The sequence below is a fragment of the Sturnira hondurensis genome, unplaced genomic scaffold (genome assembly GCF_014824575.4).
Source record: "Sturnira hondurensis isolate 20B ecotype Veracruz unplaced genomic scaffold, ASM1482457v3 Scaffold0005220, whole genome shotgun sequence".
Taxonomy (NCBI): Eukaryota; Metazoa; Chordata; class Mammalia; order Chiroptera; family Phyllostomidae; genus Sturnira; species Sturnira hondurensis.
The window spans coordinates 263692-282862 of NW_028077851.1; the positions used below are offsets into that span (position 1 = coordinate 263692).

At 40.6% G+C, this 19171-nt stretch overlaps 1 protein-coding gene across 1 annotated transcript; it reads right to left on the reverse strand.

Annotated features, from left to right (window-relative positions):
- Positions 1–1624: 1624 nt before the first annotated feature.
- CUNHXorf58 (chromosome unknown CXorf58 homolog) lies at positions 1625–18756 on the reverse strand. Its single transcript, XM_037046350.1, is given in 8 exon segments — positions 1625–2919; positions 5769–5818; positions 5820–5981; positions 5983–6000; positions 11413–11479; positions 11481–11545; positions 17993–18104; positions 18749–18756. Coding segments are annotated over 8 exon segments (696 nt in total). The 3' UTR covers positions 1625–2705.
- Between the last annotated feature and the right edge of the window lie 415 nt (positions 18757–19171).

A 19171-nucleotide genomic window follows, 5' to 3' on the forward strand; every position in this document is an offset into this window, starting at 1 on the left:
AACTATTTTTAAGTGGACTATGTCTAATGTACGTTAAGTGAAAAATTCAAATCTACAGGGGTGTTATGATCTGGTTTCTCCTCAGATTGTGCAAATCTTTTGCCTTTTAAAATCTACAGGCGTGGGAAAAAGTAGGTTTACGGTTATAATACAAATGATACGATAATTAATAACAAATAATACAACAATAAACTTTCACGTACTCACAACTGTAAACCTACTTTTGCCACCCCTGTATGTTATTTATTACAACCATGTAAAAGCCTGTGTACATTTAGATTAGAAAGATATAAACAAATGAAAACATCTGTTATATTATAGTGATGAGATAACGTGTAATTCTTTTAAAAGGATTTTCTGTGATGCAGTTACACTGTTTAATGCGAATGAAAAGAATCAGTAGAAGATAATCTCTGGCAGTTGATGCTAATTATGTCTTAATATCCATTATCCTGTTCTTTTTCCCCCAAAGATTTTATGTATTTATTTTTAGAAAGAGGGGAAGAGGAGGAGAGAGGGAGAGAAAGATCATTGTGTTGTTGCCTCTTGTGTGCCCCCTGCTGGGCACCTGGCCTGCAACCCGGGCATGTGCTTTGACTAGGAAGCAAACTGGTGACCCTTTGGTCCACAGGTTGGCACTCAATCCACTGAGCCACACCAGCCAGTGCTATCCTGTTCTTTTATAACAACAGAATTTTAGTTTGATACGTAACTGCCCCAAATAAGAGCACATTTCCCAGCCTCCCCTGCAGCTGGGAGGAATGCAGCTGGCATTATGATGGGACAAAGGCATAGCTAGTAAAAGAAATGGCTGCCCTTGAACAGACTCTTTAGTCTGTTCTTCCTGTGTCACTTTCCTTCATCGTGTTACCTTAAACCTCCCTTAGCTTTGTTATTGCACATCCTATGGGTAGACTGGACCTGCTATGCATTTGATCGATATAGGGACTGATTCATAATTTAACAAATGAGAATATGTATGACTCACGAGGTAAGTACGTGTTTTCTATTCAGCCAGTGTCCAGAACAAGCTCTGAAAACAAGGGGATTATCTATCCCATGTTTGGAGATCAAATGAGGATATATTAATATTGAAGAGCACACGTTTATGTTAAATATATTCTAGCGGGAATCACACACGTTTACTCCAATATTCTTTATCATTTAAGAGAATGTTTTAGCAGAGAATGAGATCCACTTATAGGCTGCTTTGCCTGAGTTAAATCAGTGATCAACCTCCACATTTTAAATGTTAAACAGAATAAAAAATTGTATGTTAAAAGTTAAATAAATAATGCACCTGGTTTAACTATGACAGTGTCTGGTAAGGTTTGATCTAATCCAATAGCCTAAATCACAAAAATATCAATAGTATTTGTACTATATCAGGAATGAGGACTTATCAATTCAAAAGGAAATTGATAAATATTATTCAAAACCGTCTTCATACTTGAAAAGTATCCAAAAATACAGCATTAAAGCAGATGCAACACTCTGTCCCAAGAGCTTACAATGCTCAGTAATGATTAGGTATGCTACATCCCACTGACTGGAGCAACAAATTCATTACTAATTTTATTATAATCGAGAATCGGTCAATCACAAGCTGTTCTGTAAAAACAACATGCTACTAAAAACAATGACACTGGAGGCTGACTCTGCAGAAGCCTTTTATTCTGAGAGTTCTAATATTTATGCTAAGCATGACCTGGTTAGATATTTGTTCAAAATGAAGGAAAATAAAACTTGAGAAATGTTCTAGGGATTCATTTACTCATCATTTCTCAAACAAAACTGTATGTAGCTAGTCGGAGGGCATCTAGTTGAAATAATTTATTCAGATTAAAATTCTGTCAGTAAGAAATATTTGTATCCATGGTAATACAAAAAGGGCTTAAAAATCTGTCACATGTTTGGTTAAGAAAGCAGACCGGGGCCTTGGTTCTAGTTTGTTTTCCTCGAGGACTCATAGTTGAATCACTTAGAGACAGACAAGCAAATTATTAAATAACTTGGTTTTCTGTTAATTAGCTGTTCATTGAAATGGTGGAAAATGATGACTACACATCTGTTCATGACAAGCACATGGTCCTTTTTTGTTTTTTTCCAATTTGTCATTCAATTTCAGTTCCTTAATGTCCGGTGTCCAGAGATGAGGAGAAGATAATCGTCTGTTGGTTGATACTTTTCATCTCCTGTGTCTCGCTGAGGTGCCTAGGTAGAATGATAAATAAAAGTGGAAAGTGTTTTATATTTGTTTTTTACTACTTTATGTTTTTATATTTGACTTTCTATACGTAGCCTCATCTCAAAAAATGCATAGCGTATTTTAAGAGATTACAAAGTGATACATGAATATATATATATGTTCATTGTAAATATTCCTACAACAGGAGTATACTGAAGCAAAATTTATGCAGTATGGATTTTAAGAAGTTCAGCTAGAAGACAGAACTGACTTCCTCTTTGAGAAATGTACCATCAGAGATGTGCTGACTCATCAGTGTCAACATACAGAGGGTTGGGGTTTTTTTTGGTTTGTTTGTTTTTGCCAGCTCATGAAGTATTGATCAGGTTTAAGAATTTCAAAAATATGTGTTACCAAGAGAACTGTAGCCTTATACTATCATACAAGTTATATAATGAAGGTTTTTCAGCCTTGAACTTGTAGATTCAAAAAATTCTACTTATGGAAGTAGAATTATTTACAGTTTGCATATTGTCCAAACAATGAATTCAGTACAGGTTGAACTTACAGTCCCCACAGAAGTGTTTATTTCTTTTGCCATTCCATAAGCTTTTTTCATTTTTTCAACTTTCATTTTAGCTTGCTTGGATCGACAACCCATTTGTTTAATCTGACTTTGCTGTTGGTAGGGCCGATATAAAGTTTGGCTCCCTGACACATACGAACTGTACCTAGGAAACATTTGTAATACAAACAGAAAAATTGCACAAAATAAAATTTAAATATATAGCAAGTTCCTACTTTTCTTAAAGTATCCTCTAGCAAATACATCATAGACCTTAGTAGTTGCAGCAATGCTGCATATATATTTTTAGGTCAAAGTTATCGTTTCTGTTTGAGTGACGTAGCACACTTCTTTATCTGCTATGATGACAGTGATGATGATAATGATGAAAATGATAAAAGTATCAATTTAAAATCAGTTTTCCTGGAAAATACCATGTAGTAGCCATTCGAATTTTTTTTACTATACACTAACACAAAAAGGTATTCCATTTCACAATGGATGGAAAAACAAACTTTGGAAAATCAGTGTTGGACTCAGATATAGTTGGTAGCACGCCCACAGTCCGTCACCTTGGCCTTACTGCTGCAGGGCGCACAGGCCCGACTTCCACCTGCTAGCAGGGGCCTCACTCAGCCTGAGAGCTTTCTTGTGAAAACAAAAACCCACGTGTGGGGAAACTGCCTGCGAATTAATACCCTCTCTCCTAAGCAACCCTTAACCAACGACTAATGGGCGTTGGTGTATAGCTCTCCCGACTCCTTGGGCTCTTCAGGAAAACTGGAGTTGCGTGTTCTGCAGTGGTTCAGACATTCCCAGGAGAGATTAAGCTCCAGTTACCCACAGTGGTAACTTGCTTGCTGACCCACCCAGTTTTGGCTGCCTGCCCTTTCCTGTTTCACACCTCTACCCTGCCTCATCAGCAGTTCCTGGGATCGGCCCGTCAAACTACTCTTGCTCAAATCCTTGTCTCATGGTGTGCTCCTGAAAGAGCTCAAAGTAAGGCTACATTCAAAGAATCCCTTAAAAAAGTACTTTTCGCCCTGGCTGGCGTAGCTCAGTGGATTGAGTGCGGGCCTGCGAACCACATAATCGCGGTTCGATTCCCAGTCAGGGCACATGCCTGGGTTGCAGGCCAGTTCCCAGCAGGGGACTCACGAGAGGCAACTACACATTGATATTTCTCTCCTTCTCTCACTCCCTTCCCCTCTAAAGATAAATAAATAAAATCTAAAAAATACATTTTAAAAAAGTACTTTCACTCTTCAGTTGATTTAGAATTCGACTACCTATTTGGCTCCTTAAAGTGACTTATTCTTGGATAATCAGTAGCATGCACCCAAATGGCAAGGAGTCTAGGGTTACAAATGGGGGCAGAGAAAACCACACCACTCATTTGATCTTGGTGGTAATAGGGTTAAGTTTTATATTCAGTGCTTATATGGATGAGCTACTGTAAATCTATTTCATGACAGACCACCTGCACCCTGCACCAGGCCATCCGTCTGGCAAATGCATGGCCTTGATCATAAAAATAAATGGGCTAAATTGTGTTATTGAATCAGCATCACTCATCTCTTTTCCTGGAAAAAAACCCCCCAACCCAGCATGTTTGTGTGACAATGGGTCACGGGTGTCCTCTTCAGGTACTAAAGGAGTATTTTTCACTTTGAATATGACTGTGTGAAAATGGACTACCAATAGGTCTTCTTCTGTCTTATTATCTCTTTTTGTTAAGAAAGAAAGCTTAATCTGTAAACAAGATAGGCTAGGTGAGACTTGGTAATGGAAAGAAAAAAGAAATATAATTGGAGCAGTCATATTCTGTTCATGTTGCTTCAGATCATAATACAGTCTATTTTGCTACAACATGCATTTCTATCATGTGAATTGGCTCACATGCTACTGGTAAAGAAGGAATAATGTCACTGTAATTTATATGCAATTTATCTTCAGCAAGGGGAGCCAGTATAGCAAGAGCAAAATTGTAACCTTCAGCAGAAAGGAAAACATCCTTAGCTCTGTGCAGCACAGGCAAAGGGGGCCCTTCTGGCTGTATTTCAAAAACAACCATTAGCACCTGCAATTAGGGCTCTCTCCCGGGAGAGGGGCCCCACTCCCACACTATCCACCCATACGATCTCCACCCTACACCCCACCTTGGGTGGCTCCTGGTTCAGGACAAGTCGAACTGCCTCTCATGTCCACTTAAAAGGCAACCACACTGGACTTGGGCTCCACTTCCATCTGCACAATCTCAGTGCTTACAACTTGCTCTAAATCAAGAGTTGTGCCCTGGCTGGTGCGGCTTAGTGGATTGAGTGCCGGCCTGAAAGGGTTGCCAGTTCGATTCCCAGTTAGGGCACAAGCCTGGGTTGCGGGCTAGGTCACCAGTGAGGGGTGCACAAGCAGTAACCACACATTGATGTTCCTCTCGGTCTCTTTTTCCCTCCCTTCCCCTCTGTCTAAAAATAAATAAATAAAATATTTAAAAAAAAAGGAGTTGCTAGCATTCCTACCCTGCTGTACATTTTAAATATTTGCTTTGGGGGCCTCCAGCTCTCCTGAACTGCCTGTCTGGTGATATGAGTTATCTCCCCATGTACCAGTTGTCCTTTTTGTTGGTGCTGTGTTTGCAAAGTTGCATAAGTTTTGAGCAATCTGCCCCAACCCTATTTTTCCCATATGCCCTTTTTTTTTTTTAGTCCTCACCTGAAGATATGTGCTTATTGATTTTAGAGAGGGGGGAAGGGAAGGAGAGAGGGGGAGAAACATTGATGCAATAGAGAAACAATGGTAGGCTGCCCCTCGTAAGCACCCCAAGGACTGAACCCGCAACCCAGATATTTGTCCTGAGCAGGAATCCAACTTGCTACCTTTCAGTTTGCAGGAGGATGCCCCTCCAACCGAGCCACACTGGCCAGGGCCCCAGACCTTCCATGAGTTATTTGGCAGTATGTGACCATTTTCAGTAATGTCCCTGGGATTGGAACCCCAGTGAGGGATCGCTTTTACCTAACTTCAGAAGCAACATGTAGCTTGTCCTGGAGCGTGTCTTCTGCTTGGTGGTCTCTGTAACAGATTCTTCACTTCTTTTCATACACGGTTTGAGATTATTCCAAATTCTGCATACTTAACTATGTCATACATCATCCTTGTCCTGGGAATGCTGTCAAGGCTTACTCGTCTTCAACTGTTATTTCTTCCACCAGAAGATGCAGGGATCTTTATCCAGTAGGCTACGATACTACAGGGAAGGGCAAAAGTAGGTTTACAGTTGTGAGTATGCAAAACACAGTTTATTCTTTTTTTAAAAATTTATTTACCTTTAGAGGGGAAGGGAAGGAGAGAGGGAGAGAAATATCAATGTATGGTTGCCTCTGGTGCGTTCCCCACTGGGAACTGGCACACAACCCAGGCATGTGCCCTGACTGGGAATCGAACTGTGATCCTCTGGTTCGCAGGCCCGTGCTCAAGCCACTGAGCTACACCAGCCAGGGCAGTTTATTCTTATATTATTATTTACTAATTATTGTATTGTCTTCCATATGAACAACTGTAAACCTCCTTTCCCCCACCCTGTATATGGGAAAAACAATTTTACAAAATTGGTTGTGGATGCTCTAGAACAGGGGAGTCAAAGTCATCTTCCCTGGGGGCCACATCAGCCTCGTGGTTGCCTTCAAAGGGCCAAGTGTAACTTTAGGACTGTGTACATGGAACGGCTCCGTAACTAGGGGAAAGGAGCTGGGCGCTGCTGCCGGGTAGAAACAAAGGGCTGGGCCGGATAAAACAAGGTGGAGGGCTGCATTCGGCCCGTGGGCCTTGTGCTTGCCAGCTGTGCTCTGGAATGTTTTTTGGAGATAATACCCAAGGTTCCACTCAAATGTCAGTTCATTCAAAAAGCATTCCTTGGTCACATCTCTGACTTTTACTGGCATCTCTCTTCTATGACTCTTATTACTGACTACCTGATGCTTTAGCTGTATCATGCATGGAATACCACACTCACTAAGTATTTCTTTAATGCACACACATTTTAATGGCAAATATAACTCCGATAAATTGAACTCAGAATGACCCTAAAAACTGATAATAGCTATGTGATTTTCATTCCTGGTCGTGCTCCTTCATGACATGCGTGGGTTGAGATGACATTTGCAGAAATCTTTTTAGAAATGAGTTCATCTCTGGTGCTAAGTGGCAAATTGCGTTATTATCGTTTGAAATATTTCTAGAAATCACACTTTTGAAGAATTTGAAAACATAAAATTAGGAATTAAAAATGCAAAGGCAAACATATAATTCATTCAACCTCATAAATGCTCATTTGGCCACTACAAGCAGGGAGGGAGGATCCATGATGCCAGGAAATGGAGTAACGGCTGGGCAGTTAGGGTACACGGGCCCCCCATACACGCACTCTCCCTCACACACATGTGGGCAGTTCTCCCTTTGTATTATTTAGTAAAAGGCGAAAGATTTGTGCGATCTGAAGAGAAACCAGAGTATCCCCTTTGTGTTATTTAGGCATGCATGAGTTTTCATTATCACCATTTAGTCAAATAAGCCCAGTCTTCCAACAATATGGTTCAAATTTCAGTAACCACAGTATAATTGAGTAATTGCATAAAGTACAAACTGCTGCCACCTCTTCAGTCCACAGATCGCTGCATAAAATAACAGACGTGTTTGGCGATTAGTGACCAATCATGTCACTTCTCTCGACGTGTGTCAATGACTGGTCACTGCGGATTTGTTATTTAGTTCACAAAAACAGCCAAGTGTGTCGTTGTGTAGCCTGTTTGTCTCCCAGTGACCAAAAAAAAAAAAATCAAATGAGGTAACAGCCAAAAAAGAAACAAAAAGTGGTAATGCTGGTGGTAAAATTCAAATAGAATGTAAACGGAATTTTAGAAGAAATTGGGGACCTGGGGTGGTGACACTGTCATCACGGAAGAGACTGCAGAGAGGCAGCTGGAGGCAGTTGGTGAAGGTGAAGTTATTCACATAAATGAGGAAAGTGGCTGTAACCAAAAGGATTCAGCGGTTGCAAAGGAAGTGACGCTAGCAGAAAAAGACGCTTCGCAGCCCAGTGCAGGAACTGAGATGTATCAAAACGTTGAAAGGCCAGAGGGTAAAATGCTGGTGGGTGAGCCACACTCAGAAAGAAGGACGACAATTTGTCCACAGAGATGTTCACTCCGTATTGCAAGTTACGTAAGGACAAGAAGGCAAAGCGTTGTTTAAGCTACTCTAGATAAATGGTCTTTTAATAGTTTTATTGAGATTCACATCCCATACAATTCACCCACTTAAAGTGGATAATTCAATGGTTTTTAGTATGTTCGCAGCTGATAAATTTAAGTTTTTTACAAAGAAATAAAACTTTACTTCTCAATATTTTATAGTATATTAAATAAATCTTTCATTTTATAATTTTCCTATATAACAGATAGTAAGAGTGTTTTTAATGTTTTGACAAGATTTCTTTTTTTAAGATTTTATTTATTTATCTTTAGAGAGGAAGGGAAGGAGAGAAGGAGAGAAATATCAATGTATGGTTGCCTCTGGTGTGTCCCCTGCCGGGAACTGGCCTGCAACCCAGGCATGTGCCCTGACTGGGAATCGAACCGTGATCGTGTGGTTCGCAGGCCCGGGCTCAGTCCACTGAGCTACACCAGCCAGGGCCTGACAAGATTTCTTAAAGGCAGGGAACAATACTGATTTTTCCCATTGATTATACAGTTTGCTTTGCATCCTTTCAGTTTGCATGGTCCTTTCCATGGCCCTGCACTACCGTGCAAAGTGAGGACTGCCTGTGCCTTTTACTTCCTGAGAGTGGAGGAGTAAACTGGGGAAACATCTCAGAACAGTCAGTGATCTGCTCTGCGCTTATTAGCTATATGACCTTGGGCAGATTTTTAAAAATCTCATTAAACTCAGTTTTTCTCATCTGTTAAAGGGTCCCCTAATTTATAAACCTGAAGATTAAAGGAGATAACACGATGCATATAAAGAGCTAAAAACTATGCTATGCCCAGAAAGGGCTCAATAAATATCAGCAATCATCATATCTCCCTCTACCAATGTATCGGTCTGGAGACTTTTTTCTATGACACCAGTCCTTGGCATAGTCACGATCTGTGAGCATGAGAGCCATGTCCTTAGCAAAGATAGTTGGCACGGCCAAGCTCCACTTATTTCCTGGTCCAATGCCCTAATCTTCTAGGTTAAGGCTTCGAGAGAAAGTAAACAGAATCAGGGGTTCCTGCAGCATTGTACTAATTTCATATTTCACATCGAAGCAACTGAGTGAATGGTTAACGCCATATATTATTATTATTATTATGAGCTAGAATTTTGGGATCCCTTGTTCCTTACAATGTGTAAAATAGGGTAATAATAGTACCTACCTCTTAGGGTTGTTATGAGACGAAAAGGAGCTGGTATTACAGTTATGTGCCATGTGATGACGTTTTGGCCAACACCAGACTACCTATATGATGCTTGTCCCTTAATATTATAGTGCAGCTGAAACATTCCTATCACCTAGTGACATCATAGCTGTTATAAAATCATAGCACAATGCATTACTCACATGTTTGTGGTGATGCTGTAAACAAACGTACTGCACTGCCAGTTGTATAAATTATAGCACATACAATTATAGTAGCAAGCTATACCATCTAGGTTTAGGATAAGGAGCCATATTGGACACCTCCCTTTAGTTTACCGTCCTGTCACCAAGACCCATTCCTTAAAAAAAAAATTATTTATTGAATTTTTAGAGAGAGGAGGAAGAGGGAGAGAGAGAGAAAAAAAGATTGATTTGTTGTCCACTTATTTATGCATTCATTGATTCTTATATGTGCCCTGACTGGGGATTGAACCTGCAACCTCGGTGTATTGAGACAGCGCTCTTGCCAACTGAGTTACCGAGCCAGGGCCAAGACTGGCTGCTTTTATTCTCTAATTACCTTTTGCATCTCCAGTCTCACAGCCCTAAACCGAGACACCACCATCTCTCCTAAAATACTGCAGGAAGCTCTGAACTAGGAGAAGGCTGTCGCTGTCCTCCAATCCACACTCTGTGTTGCTGCCACACGCCTCTCCTCACTCACTAGATCTGATCACCTCACTACACCGTACCAGCTTCTAGCTGCACACAGAATCAAAAATAAATAAATAAATAAATAAATAAATAAATAAATAAATAAATGCCTTCCTATGGTCGAAAGCCCTGCTTGGTGATCTCCTCCCAGCCCTCTGGCCTGACTACATGCCACGCTCTCTGCGCTCTCTCTCCTCCAGTCCACAGACCTGTTCTCAGGCCCTGCATCTCCTCTCCCCACGACGCCTTTGCCTTGGGTATGTCATCTCCTCAGCCCCAGACTGAGGTTGTGACCCATTGTTGATCGCCTACCCATCAGCTATTTATCACTTTTTCCTTTCTCCCGGAGCCCTGATTTTTTTTTCCCTAGGTATAGAACAGCAATATTCTCTGGAAAGGAGGGCCCCAGCACATGAACCATGACCCAGTCCTGACCAGTAGGGCCTGGGGGGAGGTCTGTTGGAGTCTTCTGGGAGAGAGTTTTCTTGGTAACATAAAGAGAAAAGGACTCCAGGCGTCTCCTTCCTGCCTTTGAATGTAGTTGAGAATGTGATAGTCATCTCGCTACCATGTGAAGGGAGCCAAGAGAAGCATAGAGAAGTTGACCCAGGACCCTGATGTCCATGAGCTGCTTGCTACGTTAGCTAGTCCAAGACCCTCCTATCCGGGGACTTGATACATGGGATAATAAATGTCCTTTATCGTTTAAGCCTCTTGTGGCTGGAAATATTCTGTTATTTGTAGCAGAAGGCACCCAAACAATAACAGGGTCTTCATTATTAGGTCAAATCCCCGTGCAGTCTCTTAGCACCATGAATTTATTTTTGATTTTTTATTGAGATAAAATTTAGATAATATAAAATTCACCAATTTAAGCATTTTAGAGTGTACAATCCAGTGGTGTTTAGAAGTTCACATTGTGTGTCACCACTAATTCTAAAACATTTCCATCAACAGAAAAGGAACCCCACATTCCTTAGCTATCACTCCCCAGACACAAAAAGCCACAGAGTATATGATTCCATTAGGACGAAATCTCCAGAATGGGCAAATTCCGAGACAGAAAGCGGATTAGTGGTTGATAAGGGCTGCAGTGATGGAAGAACAAGGAGTGACTGCTTAATGGATGCGAGGTTTCCCTTCGGGAATAACAAAAAGGTTCTGAAACTAGATGGTCGCAATGTTTGCACAACACTGTGAATGCACTTAATGCCACTGAATTTCACTTTAAAGTGGCACATTTTAGCCCTAGCTAGGTGGCTTAGTTGGCTAGAGCATTGTCCCTATATGCCAAGGTTGTGGGTTTGATCCCCAGTCAGGGCACATACAAGAATCAACCAACGAATAAATAAGTGGAATAACAAATCGCTATTTCTCTCTCTCAAAGTAAAAATAAAAAAAATAAAATTAAAAAAATAAAACAGTACATTTTATATTGTGTGTATTTTGCCACAGTAAAAAAAATGTATGATTCTTAGAAGATAAGGTCAGAAGGCTTTTGGTGGTTGTTTGTATGTTTTCAATATCCAAACCTAAATTCCTTACTCTCATGCCATCTTGCAAGTTGACAATGTCTGTTTCATCAGTTGTTTTGAACTCCTGGGGGAAAACGTTCATCTTCCACAATTTGTGCATGAAACTTCTTCTTCCCCATTAATTTGCAAGCATCAGTGGATGCCTATAGAGAGAATAGAAAATAGACTCTTAAAATAGTAGTATAATAGGAATAGTTATTAGCACACGCTTCACATGTTTTTCTGACAGATATATCAAATATTGTTCCTTTCTTCTAGCAGCCTGCTATTTAACAAATGGATTATGTTTACAAAAATATTATGCAGGGATTTAAAAAACCACCTAAAATTTGTCTCCATAACCACATCTACAGTTTGAAGTTGTAGCTAGAGGAGTAGCTGAGTCTATAATCTTTGAAGGACCCGTTTTTATTTTTTATTTTATTTTTAAAATATTTTATTTATTTATTCTTAGAGGGGAAGGAGAGAAATATCAATGTATGGTTGTCTCTTGTGAGTCCCCTGCCGGGAACTGGCTTGCAACCCAGGCATGTGCCCTGACTGGGAGTCGAACCAGGACCCATTTTTAAAAGATGTTTTTTAACCCCTTAAAAACAAAACAAAACAAACCTATGATGCCATTTGTGGTGTCCATGCAGAGAACACTTACCTGGTTATTCAACAGGCTGGCCTCGGCCCTGCGATGGGAGGTGTTACTGGGCCAACTCTCTTTTATGTGTTACTTCCTATACAGCCTCGGAATGGAACCACGGATGTTTCAGATCGTTCCTACCTCCCTCTCCTTCAGACTTCATTCTCAGGAGCCAAAGATTGGCAAACAAAGGGTTTTGTTTTTTTTTTTTAACATTTGGTACTCAAAGAAAGCACCCGAAAGGGCAGAGATAGAAAAACCAAAGAAAATACTGAGGCTCAAATCCCATCTGGCTCTATCTGTACCAAACTCTTCCATGCACATCAGTTCTTGCGTTAAGAGCTATACCCAGACTGTGAGTAGAGCTTTAAGTAACCCCCTTCCTCCTCCCCACTGCCCGTAAGTATATGCTGTCTCTTCCAACCCATATTTGTATTACATATCTGTGTTTCTGGCCACAAAGGGTACGCTTATGTGAAGGGAGACTGGTGTAGATGAAAATTCAAGTATGTTTTGATTTCCAATCAGTCTCTCTTTTCCTTTGTATCTCAAAGTACGGGAACTCTGTGTTATATAATCCTGCTAAAAGACCATAGAGGAATGACTGAGATAGGACTGAAACTCAGAATCTGGCCTTTTTACTTAACACACAATACAACAGCAAACCTGTTGTATTTTCCATCCCAATTCTCATTTTTGTTATCTACATTAGTCTTTTTTTTAAATTCCAAAGCTTAGAACACAAGACACAGGTGAAAAATGAAAGAAAATACAGGGTGGGGCAAAAGTAGGTTTACAGTTGCGAGTATGCAAAACACAGTCTGTTCTTGTATAATTATTTATTAATTATCGTATTATTTTTCTTTTTTTAAGATTTTATTTCTTTTTAGACAGAGGAAGGGAGAGAGAAAGAGAGGGAGAGACACATCAACATGTGGTTGTGTCCTGCATGCCTCTACGAGGGACCTGGCCTGCAACCCAGGCACGTGCCCCAACTGGGAATCAAACCAGCGGCCCTTTGGTTCGCAGGCTGGTGCTCAATCCAGTGAGCCATACCCGTCAGGACTATTGCATTATTTTTTCAGGCAAACAACTGTAAACCTACTTTTTCCCCACTCTGTATTCAAATGGTTGTGTGTAGTTTTATTCCTAATGTAATGCACTAAAAGGACAGAAATAGTTTACTAAAAATGTGATGGAACCTTCCTTCAGGCAGATTGTTTTCGTTTTTCATTTCATTAAGTTTCTTTATACACTGCGCATCTAAACAAAAGGCAGTATTGGCACGTATCTCCATTATGCTTTCTTGTAATTAATTTTCTGTGGGTTCTAATTAGCCATTCCCACAGGGACACTAGAGGTAAAAACAAATAGTTACACACTAAAGAGGTCTGAAAAAATCATTTCATTTCTGTTTTGAGCACTTCTTTGGATATTATTATATTTTACTTTAGATCGAGTTATTTGAAAAGGTACTTCTTGTTAGTTCCTCCAAACTCTATTGCGCTCAGCCATCGCCGCCAGTCTCTCCACGCCCCAGATTCTTTATTTGTACAGGGCCTCACAGAGGCCCATCCTAGTCTCTGAGGCAGAAAACCTTCCACCTCGCAGCACAGGGCAGTTTTGCTGCCCTCTTGTGACAGAGGTTTGAAAAAAGTTTGCTCTCCAATAGCCAAGATGTTCTTTCCCATACAGCTGCCCTGTATGGCCAAATTCAGGAAAGTCCTTCTGGATAAGAAGGGCGGGGGGAGAAGAACCCACTCCCCCCCAAAATGGGAAGGGCGAAAAGTAGGCAAGGGATCCAGGATAGCAGCTAATCAGACTAGGATTCAAGAGGCAGGTTCCTTTCTTGGGACTCAAAGGGTCAGAGTGGGGTATCTGTAAGTTTGACACCTCCCCTGATACCTGGCATCAATGTGACCCAGAAGCCCCCACAGCCCTGTGCTTACTTGCTGGCCTAGATCCATACGTGGGCTTATCAAGTTACTCTAATATCTCAAGTCTCATCCCTGCCCAGCCTGACATTCTCACTCACCAAGGTAGTAATGGGTAGCATCTGCACAGGAACAGGTTATTGGTTTGAAATGGTTCAATTACATACAGGCTCCAAATGAGTCAAACCACCATAACTGCACCAGAATGTGTAGGATACACGGAGATGGAGTCAAGTCTCAGTCCTGTGCCGGACAAGCCTCCCTGAGTTTCACCTTCTTCATAGGGAAATGGGAGTAACGTGTCTAGCAGGAGGCCATATGAGAGAACAGATTTAGTTAGTGGGGTTCCTGACTCGGGAGTGGTGAAGAGCCTGAGCTCTGGAGTCAGGCTCACTGAGTTTTGATGCCATTTCCTTCACTTTCTAGTTACGAGGCCTTAGGCAACTTACTTAGTCTCTTTAAAATGAAGATAAGAACAGAACCTACAGTCTAGAGTTTAGGAGAATAATGATGCCCATAAACATGTTTAACTTTGTACTTGACGGTACTCAGTAAGGGCAGCTATGATTAATACTAATGTTTTTCCTTTTCACATAAATGCACAATCCTCAAGAAGAATGGGATCTTCAATTAAAAATAACAGCTATTTAAATGTTAATGTTTAAGAACTGTCGGTTACCCAGAGGTATTCCAGGCCATGGTGGGGGCATCTTTAGAACAGCGCTCATCCAACTAGATTGCACCTCGGATCACCTGGGTGTCCTGTTAAATGGCAGCTGCCGATTCGGTGGGTCTGGGGTGGGGCCCGAGGGTCTGCATTTTTAATAAGTTCCAGGGGATACCAGTGTTGTGGGTCTGCAGACCACACACTGAGTAGCAAGGTTTTAGAATATTCTAAATATAGTTGGTGGACTAACTACAGTGATAACCCTCTGTAAATAAGCATTACTTTGAAAATAGATTATTGAAGGAGGTAACTGAAACAAGATCTCTTTTTTGTACACATGGCTATCTCATTGTTCTAGCACCATTTGAACTGCCTTGGCAACTTCAGTGTAAATCAATTGGCCCTGGCTGGTGTGGCACAGCGGATTGAGTGCCAGCCTGTGACCCGAAAGGTCACAGGTATAATTCCCAGTCAGGGCACATGTCTGGGCTGCAGGCCAGGTCCCCAGTTGGAGGTATGCAAGAGGCAACTGATCGACGTTATCTCTCGCACATTAAGGTTCTCCCTTTCTTTCTCTCTCCTTTCCTTTCTAAAACTAAATAAAATCTTTAAAAAAAATCAATTGATCATCTTTGTGTAGGTCTATTTCTGAGTTCTCTATTCTATCTCATTGTTCTCCATGTCTGTCTTTACATTATCACCAAACTGTTGGGATTACTGTGGCTTTTTCTATCTTGATATCAGGTAGTGTAAATTTTCTAACTTCACTCTTCTCCAAAGTTTCTTAGACTGGCTATTCTACATCTTTTCACTTGTTTTTGCTTGCGTGTGTGTGTGTGTGTGTGCGTATGAATACATGAAAGATGTCATAGGAAAATAACATGGAAATTAAACTAGAAATGGCAATAGAAACAAGAGAAAAGCCGGAATGCGAGCAACAATCTGTGAAACACCCCTCCTCCGTAAGTCAACTTAGATTAAACATCTGAATGGACTAAAATGGACTTCTTTCTTTCATGTTAAGAAATAAGTAAACTTAGGAAAGCAGGATCAGTTTGCTAAAGACACAGTTTCTACATTCAGAGAGCAAAGGAGTTGAGTAAACTTATAGTGAGAAACATTCCACTTCTATCAACCATTAATCCAAGGGTTACCAGAGTTTGTTTTGCAACTGAACTAAAGGGAAAAAGGAACCCTAAATTGTTCCCTCCAAATTGGGGAGTCCCAATCATTTAAAACCCTTATAATGTTCAGTGAAAAACGCAAGCTGAATGGTGTGATCGCATTTTTATAATAAAAAAAAACTTAAAAATACATTTGTGGATGTTTTCATGAGGAAAAAATAAAGGATATGTAGCACAGTATTAACAGTAATCACCCCAGGCGAGTGAAAATTGCAGCACAGTAAAGAAAGGCATATTTTCCCTTAAAAAATCTCTGTGCCATTTTCTCTTTTAAACAGCTACTTTGTAATCTAAATAAAAATAGAAGTTATTATACAGCATTTTCATGAGTTTTAGTACACACACAGTGCTTTCCAGTCACGGCGTCCAAGCTTCTCATTTGCTCCAGCCTGGGGACAGCAGGGGCCTCCAGGAGCTGACCCAGGAGATTTTCAGTTCCTGGAAAGGCCCCATTATATAACCTCAGAAAAGCTGCAATTGATGGGCGTTTACAGGGCCAACTCTGAGCTTATGCTGTAGATAAATGTGGCATGAACATAAAATAAACATCTACTTTGCATTTGAAGTCATCCTTTATAGATGAACATATATTAATGTTTCTGAAACACTGCATTTCACATGAAAACACATAATCCATTTACTACATTTCTTTTTTTTTTTCATTTACTACATTTCTGAAACTGAGCTAAATTTTCTCTGACACCGCCTGAGAGCAGAAAAAAGCAGTCTCTTTTCCTTTTCTAATATTCTCCGGAGAATAAAGGCTACACATGCTGGATCTGACCAGACGCCGCCAGGCTGTGTGGTCTTCTCTCCGTAATTCATGCCAGTACTGATTATTTCAGATGGGCCATACTTTTCATGTAAAATACTTCCAAAAGGCTATAGGAAAATAACCTTTGGTTTATGGCTTATAAAACGCTAAATATGAGAATGCACACTTTTTTTTTACTCAGTTGTAGTTGCGTATAAGGCTCAAAGGAGTAAACCCTGTGTTGTCGATCCTTGCTATTCCAAATGTGGCCTGTGGACCAGAAGCAGCGGGCACACCTGGGAGCTGGTTAGGTGGGCTCAGTCCCTCCCAGGTCTGCTTGCCCGTAACTGCATTTTAAACAAGATCCTCAGGTGATTCCTCTGCTGTGGGCACCGTTTGGATGAATATTCATGAAACTTAAACGGATGAGAACTCACATAAAAAAGGATAAATATTTTAAAAGCTCATTTCCAACAGTCCGGCATCATTTTTCTAAATATGCTGCCAGGACTGAAAAAAACAATGATAAAGTATCATTAGACAAAATTGCATCAAATGTTCTGCATAATCTTTAAAGGATTTTATTTATTTACTTTTAGAGAGGGGCAGGGAGGTGGAAAGAGACGGAGAGAAGCATCTATGTGTGGTTTGCCTCTTACATGTCTCGCCCTGGGGACCTGGCCCACAACCCAGGCGTGTCCCCTAGACTGGGAATAGAGCTGGCCACCCTTTAGTTTGCAGGCCGGCACTCAATCCACTGAGCCACCAAGGCTGCATAATTTAAAAAAAAACATTTTATTTACTTATTTTTAGAGAGAGGGAAAGGGAAGGAGAAAGGGAAACATCAACGTGTGGCTGCCTCTCGAGCTCCCCCTTCTGGGGGCCTGGGCTGCAACCCAGGCATGTGCTCCAACCAGAAATCGAACTGGTTTGGAGGCCAGCACTCAGTTGCCTGAGCCGCACCAGCCAGGGCTGTTGTGCACAATTTTAAAGCTGTGACTAATAGACCACGTTAGTTTGTTAAAGGAATGGACAAAAGTGCGTTTACAGTTGTGAGTATGTGAAACACAGAGCTTATTCTTGTATTATTATTTATTAATTATTGTACTACTTCATTTTATTAATCTATCATACTATTTTTGCCCACCCCTGTATGAAGAAACCCAAATTGTAATACAAAGAATATTGGTGGCTATTTTCTAAGGCCTTATATAAGTAATTACTTCAGATGTTTTTTAGCTAATAAACAGAGACACTTTGAAACATACATATGCTTAAAAATACTGTCTGCTGGGATGTTTGATGGGGAAATAATTTTGTCTGTATACTTAAATGCAATTCAGATACTACCTATCTGTGTTATGATGTTAAGAATCATAAGAAGCTAAATTAACATAAAATGTACATTGTGAAACATCACCTTGCTTGACTACTTTAACATGTTTTTCTCTCTGAAATACTTGTAACCCTGGCCTCCACTGGGAATGAAAATTTTAAACGCAATAAAAGGTGGAAATGTTTCACCACTCAATCTGAAAGAAAGAACAAAAATGTGTCATTTGGCTTCAGGTTTGGGACTTCTCCCCCTTGTACTTAAGATATTTCAGTCAAACAGATCAAGGCTGTTTGAAGGTTGAATCCTGGCTGCTCCACTTACCACCCCGTATGCCTTTGGACAAGTTACAGACACTCCCAGAGCCTCAGCCTGCTCATCTGTAAAATGGGAGTGATAATATTCAAATAATATTGCTGAATCATAAGGATTAAATAAGATTATGTGGATAAGTCACCTAACATACTATGTGGTATGTAAAATGTGCTTAAAAGCTAGTAACTGGATGCTGGGAACACAGCGGTAAAAAAGGAACACTGCTCCTAACTTCATTAAGCTTGCAGTCTAGTAGGGGACACAAAGGAGTTTGTAGTCAATGATGATACATTGTGAGAAGTGTCATAGGGAAAGAACAGTGCCTGGGATCTCGAGGAGGAACACGTACCCAAACTTGGAAGCCGGAAGGATGAAGTAACTGACTCAAGGCTACAGGGATGATAAGTGAAGAAGCCAAGACTAGAACCCAAGTCTTCAGAACTTCAAGTCTGATGTACTGTTCACTTTATCATGCCACCTCTGTTATTGAGTGAATTGCATCTGGTCAGGGTACCACCTTCCACTTACAGCACCATCATCTATTTCAGGGATACTGCGTGGCACGTGAAATACTAAAGAATGTGAGCCCCGTAGAGGCTGAGCTCAGTTAAAGATCCTAGCATGAAGTGTAAAATTAGATTCAGGTAATGTTTCTGTGCTGCTTTATTTCGAAAAGTCCTTAGTTAATGTGAAGGTACCTTAGAAGTTTATTTTCTTAAGTCATCCTCACTTCTCAGTATATAATTACAAAGTAAATGTGTTCTTACTTACATTTATTATGGGAAGAAACTGAGGAATGACTCTCGGGCCAAAAGTTGCCTTGAGAGTGGCTCTCATCTCCTGTGACGTATCCAGTCTGACACATACATGAGAACAGTTGTGACATACACATGTAAGTGTGGCTCTTTCACCTTCTGTAATCCAATTCATTACCAGTTTTTTTTTCTGTGC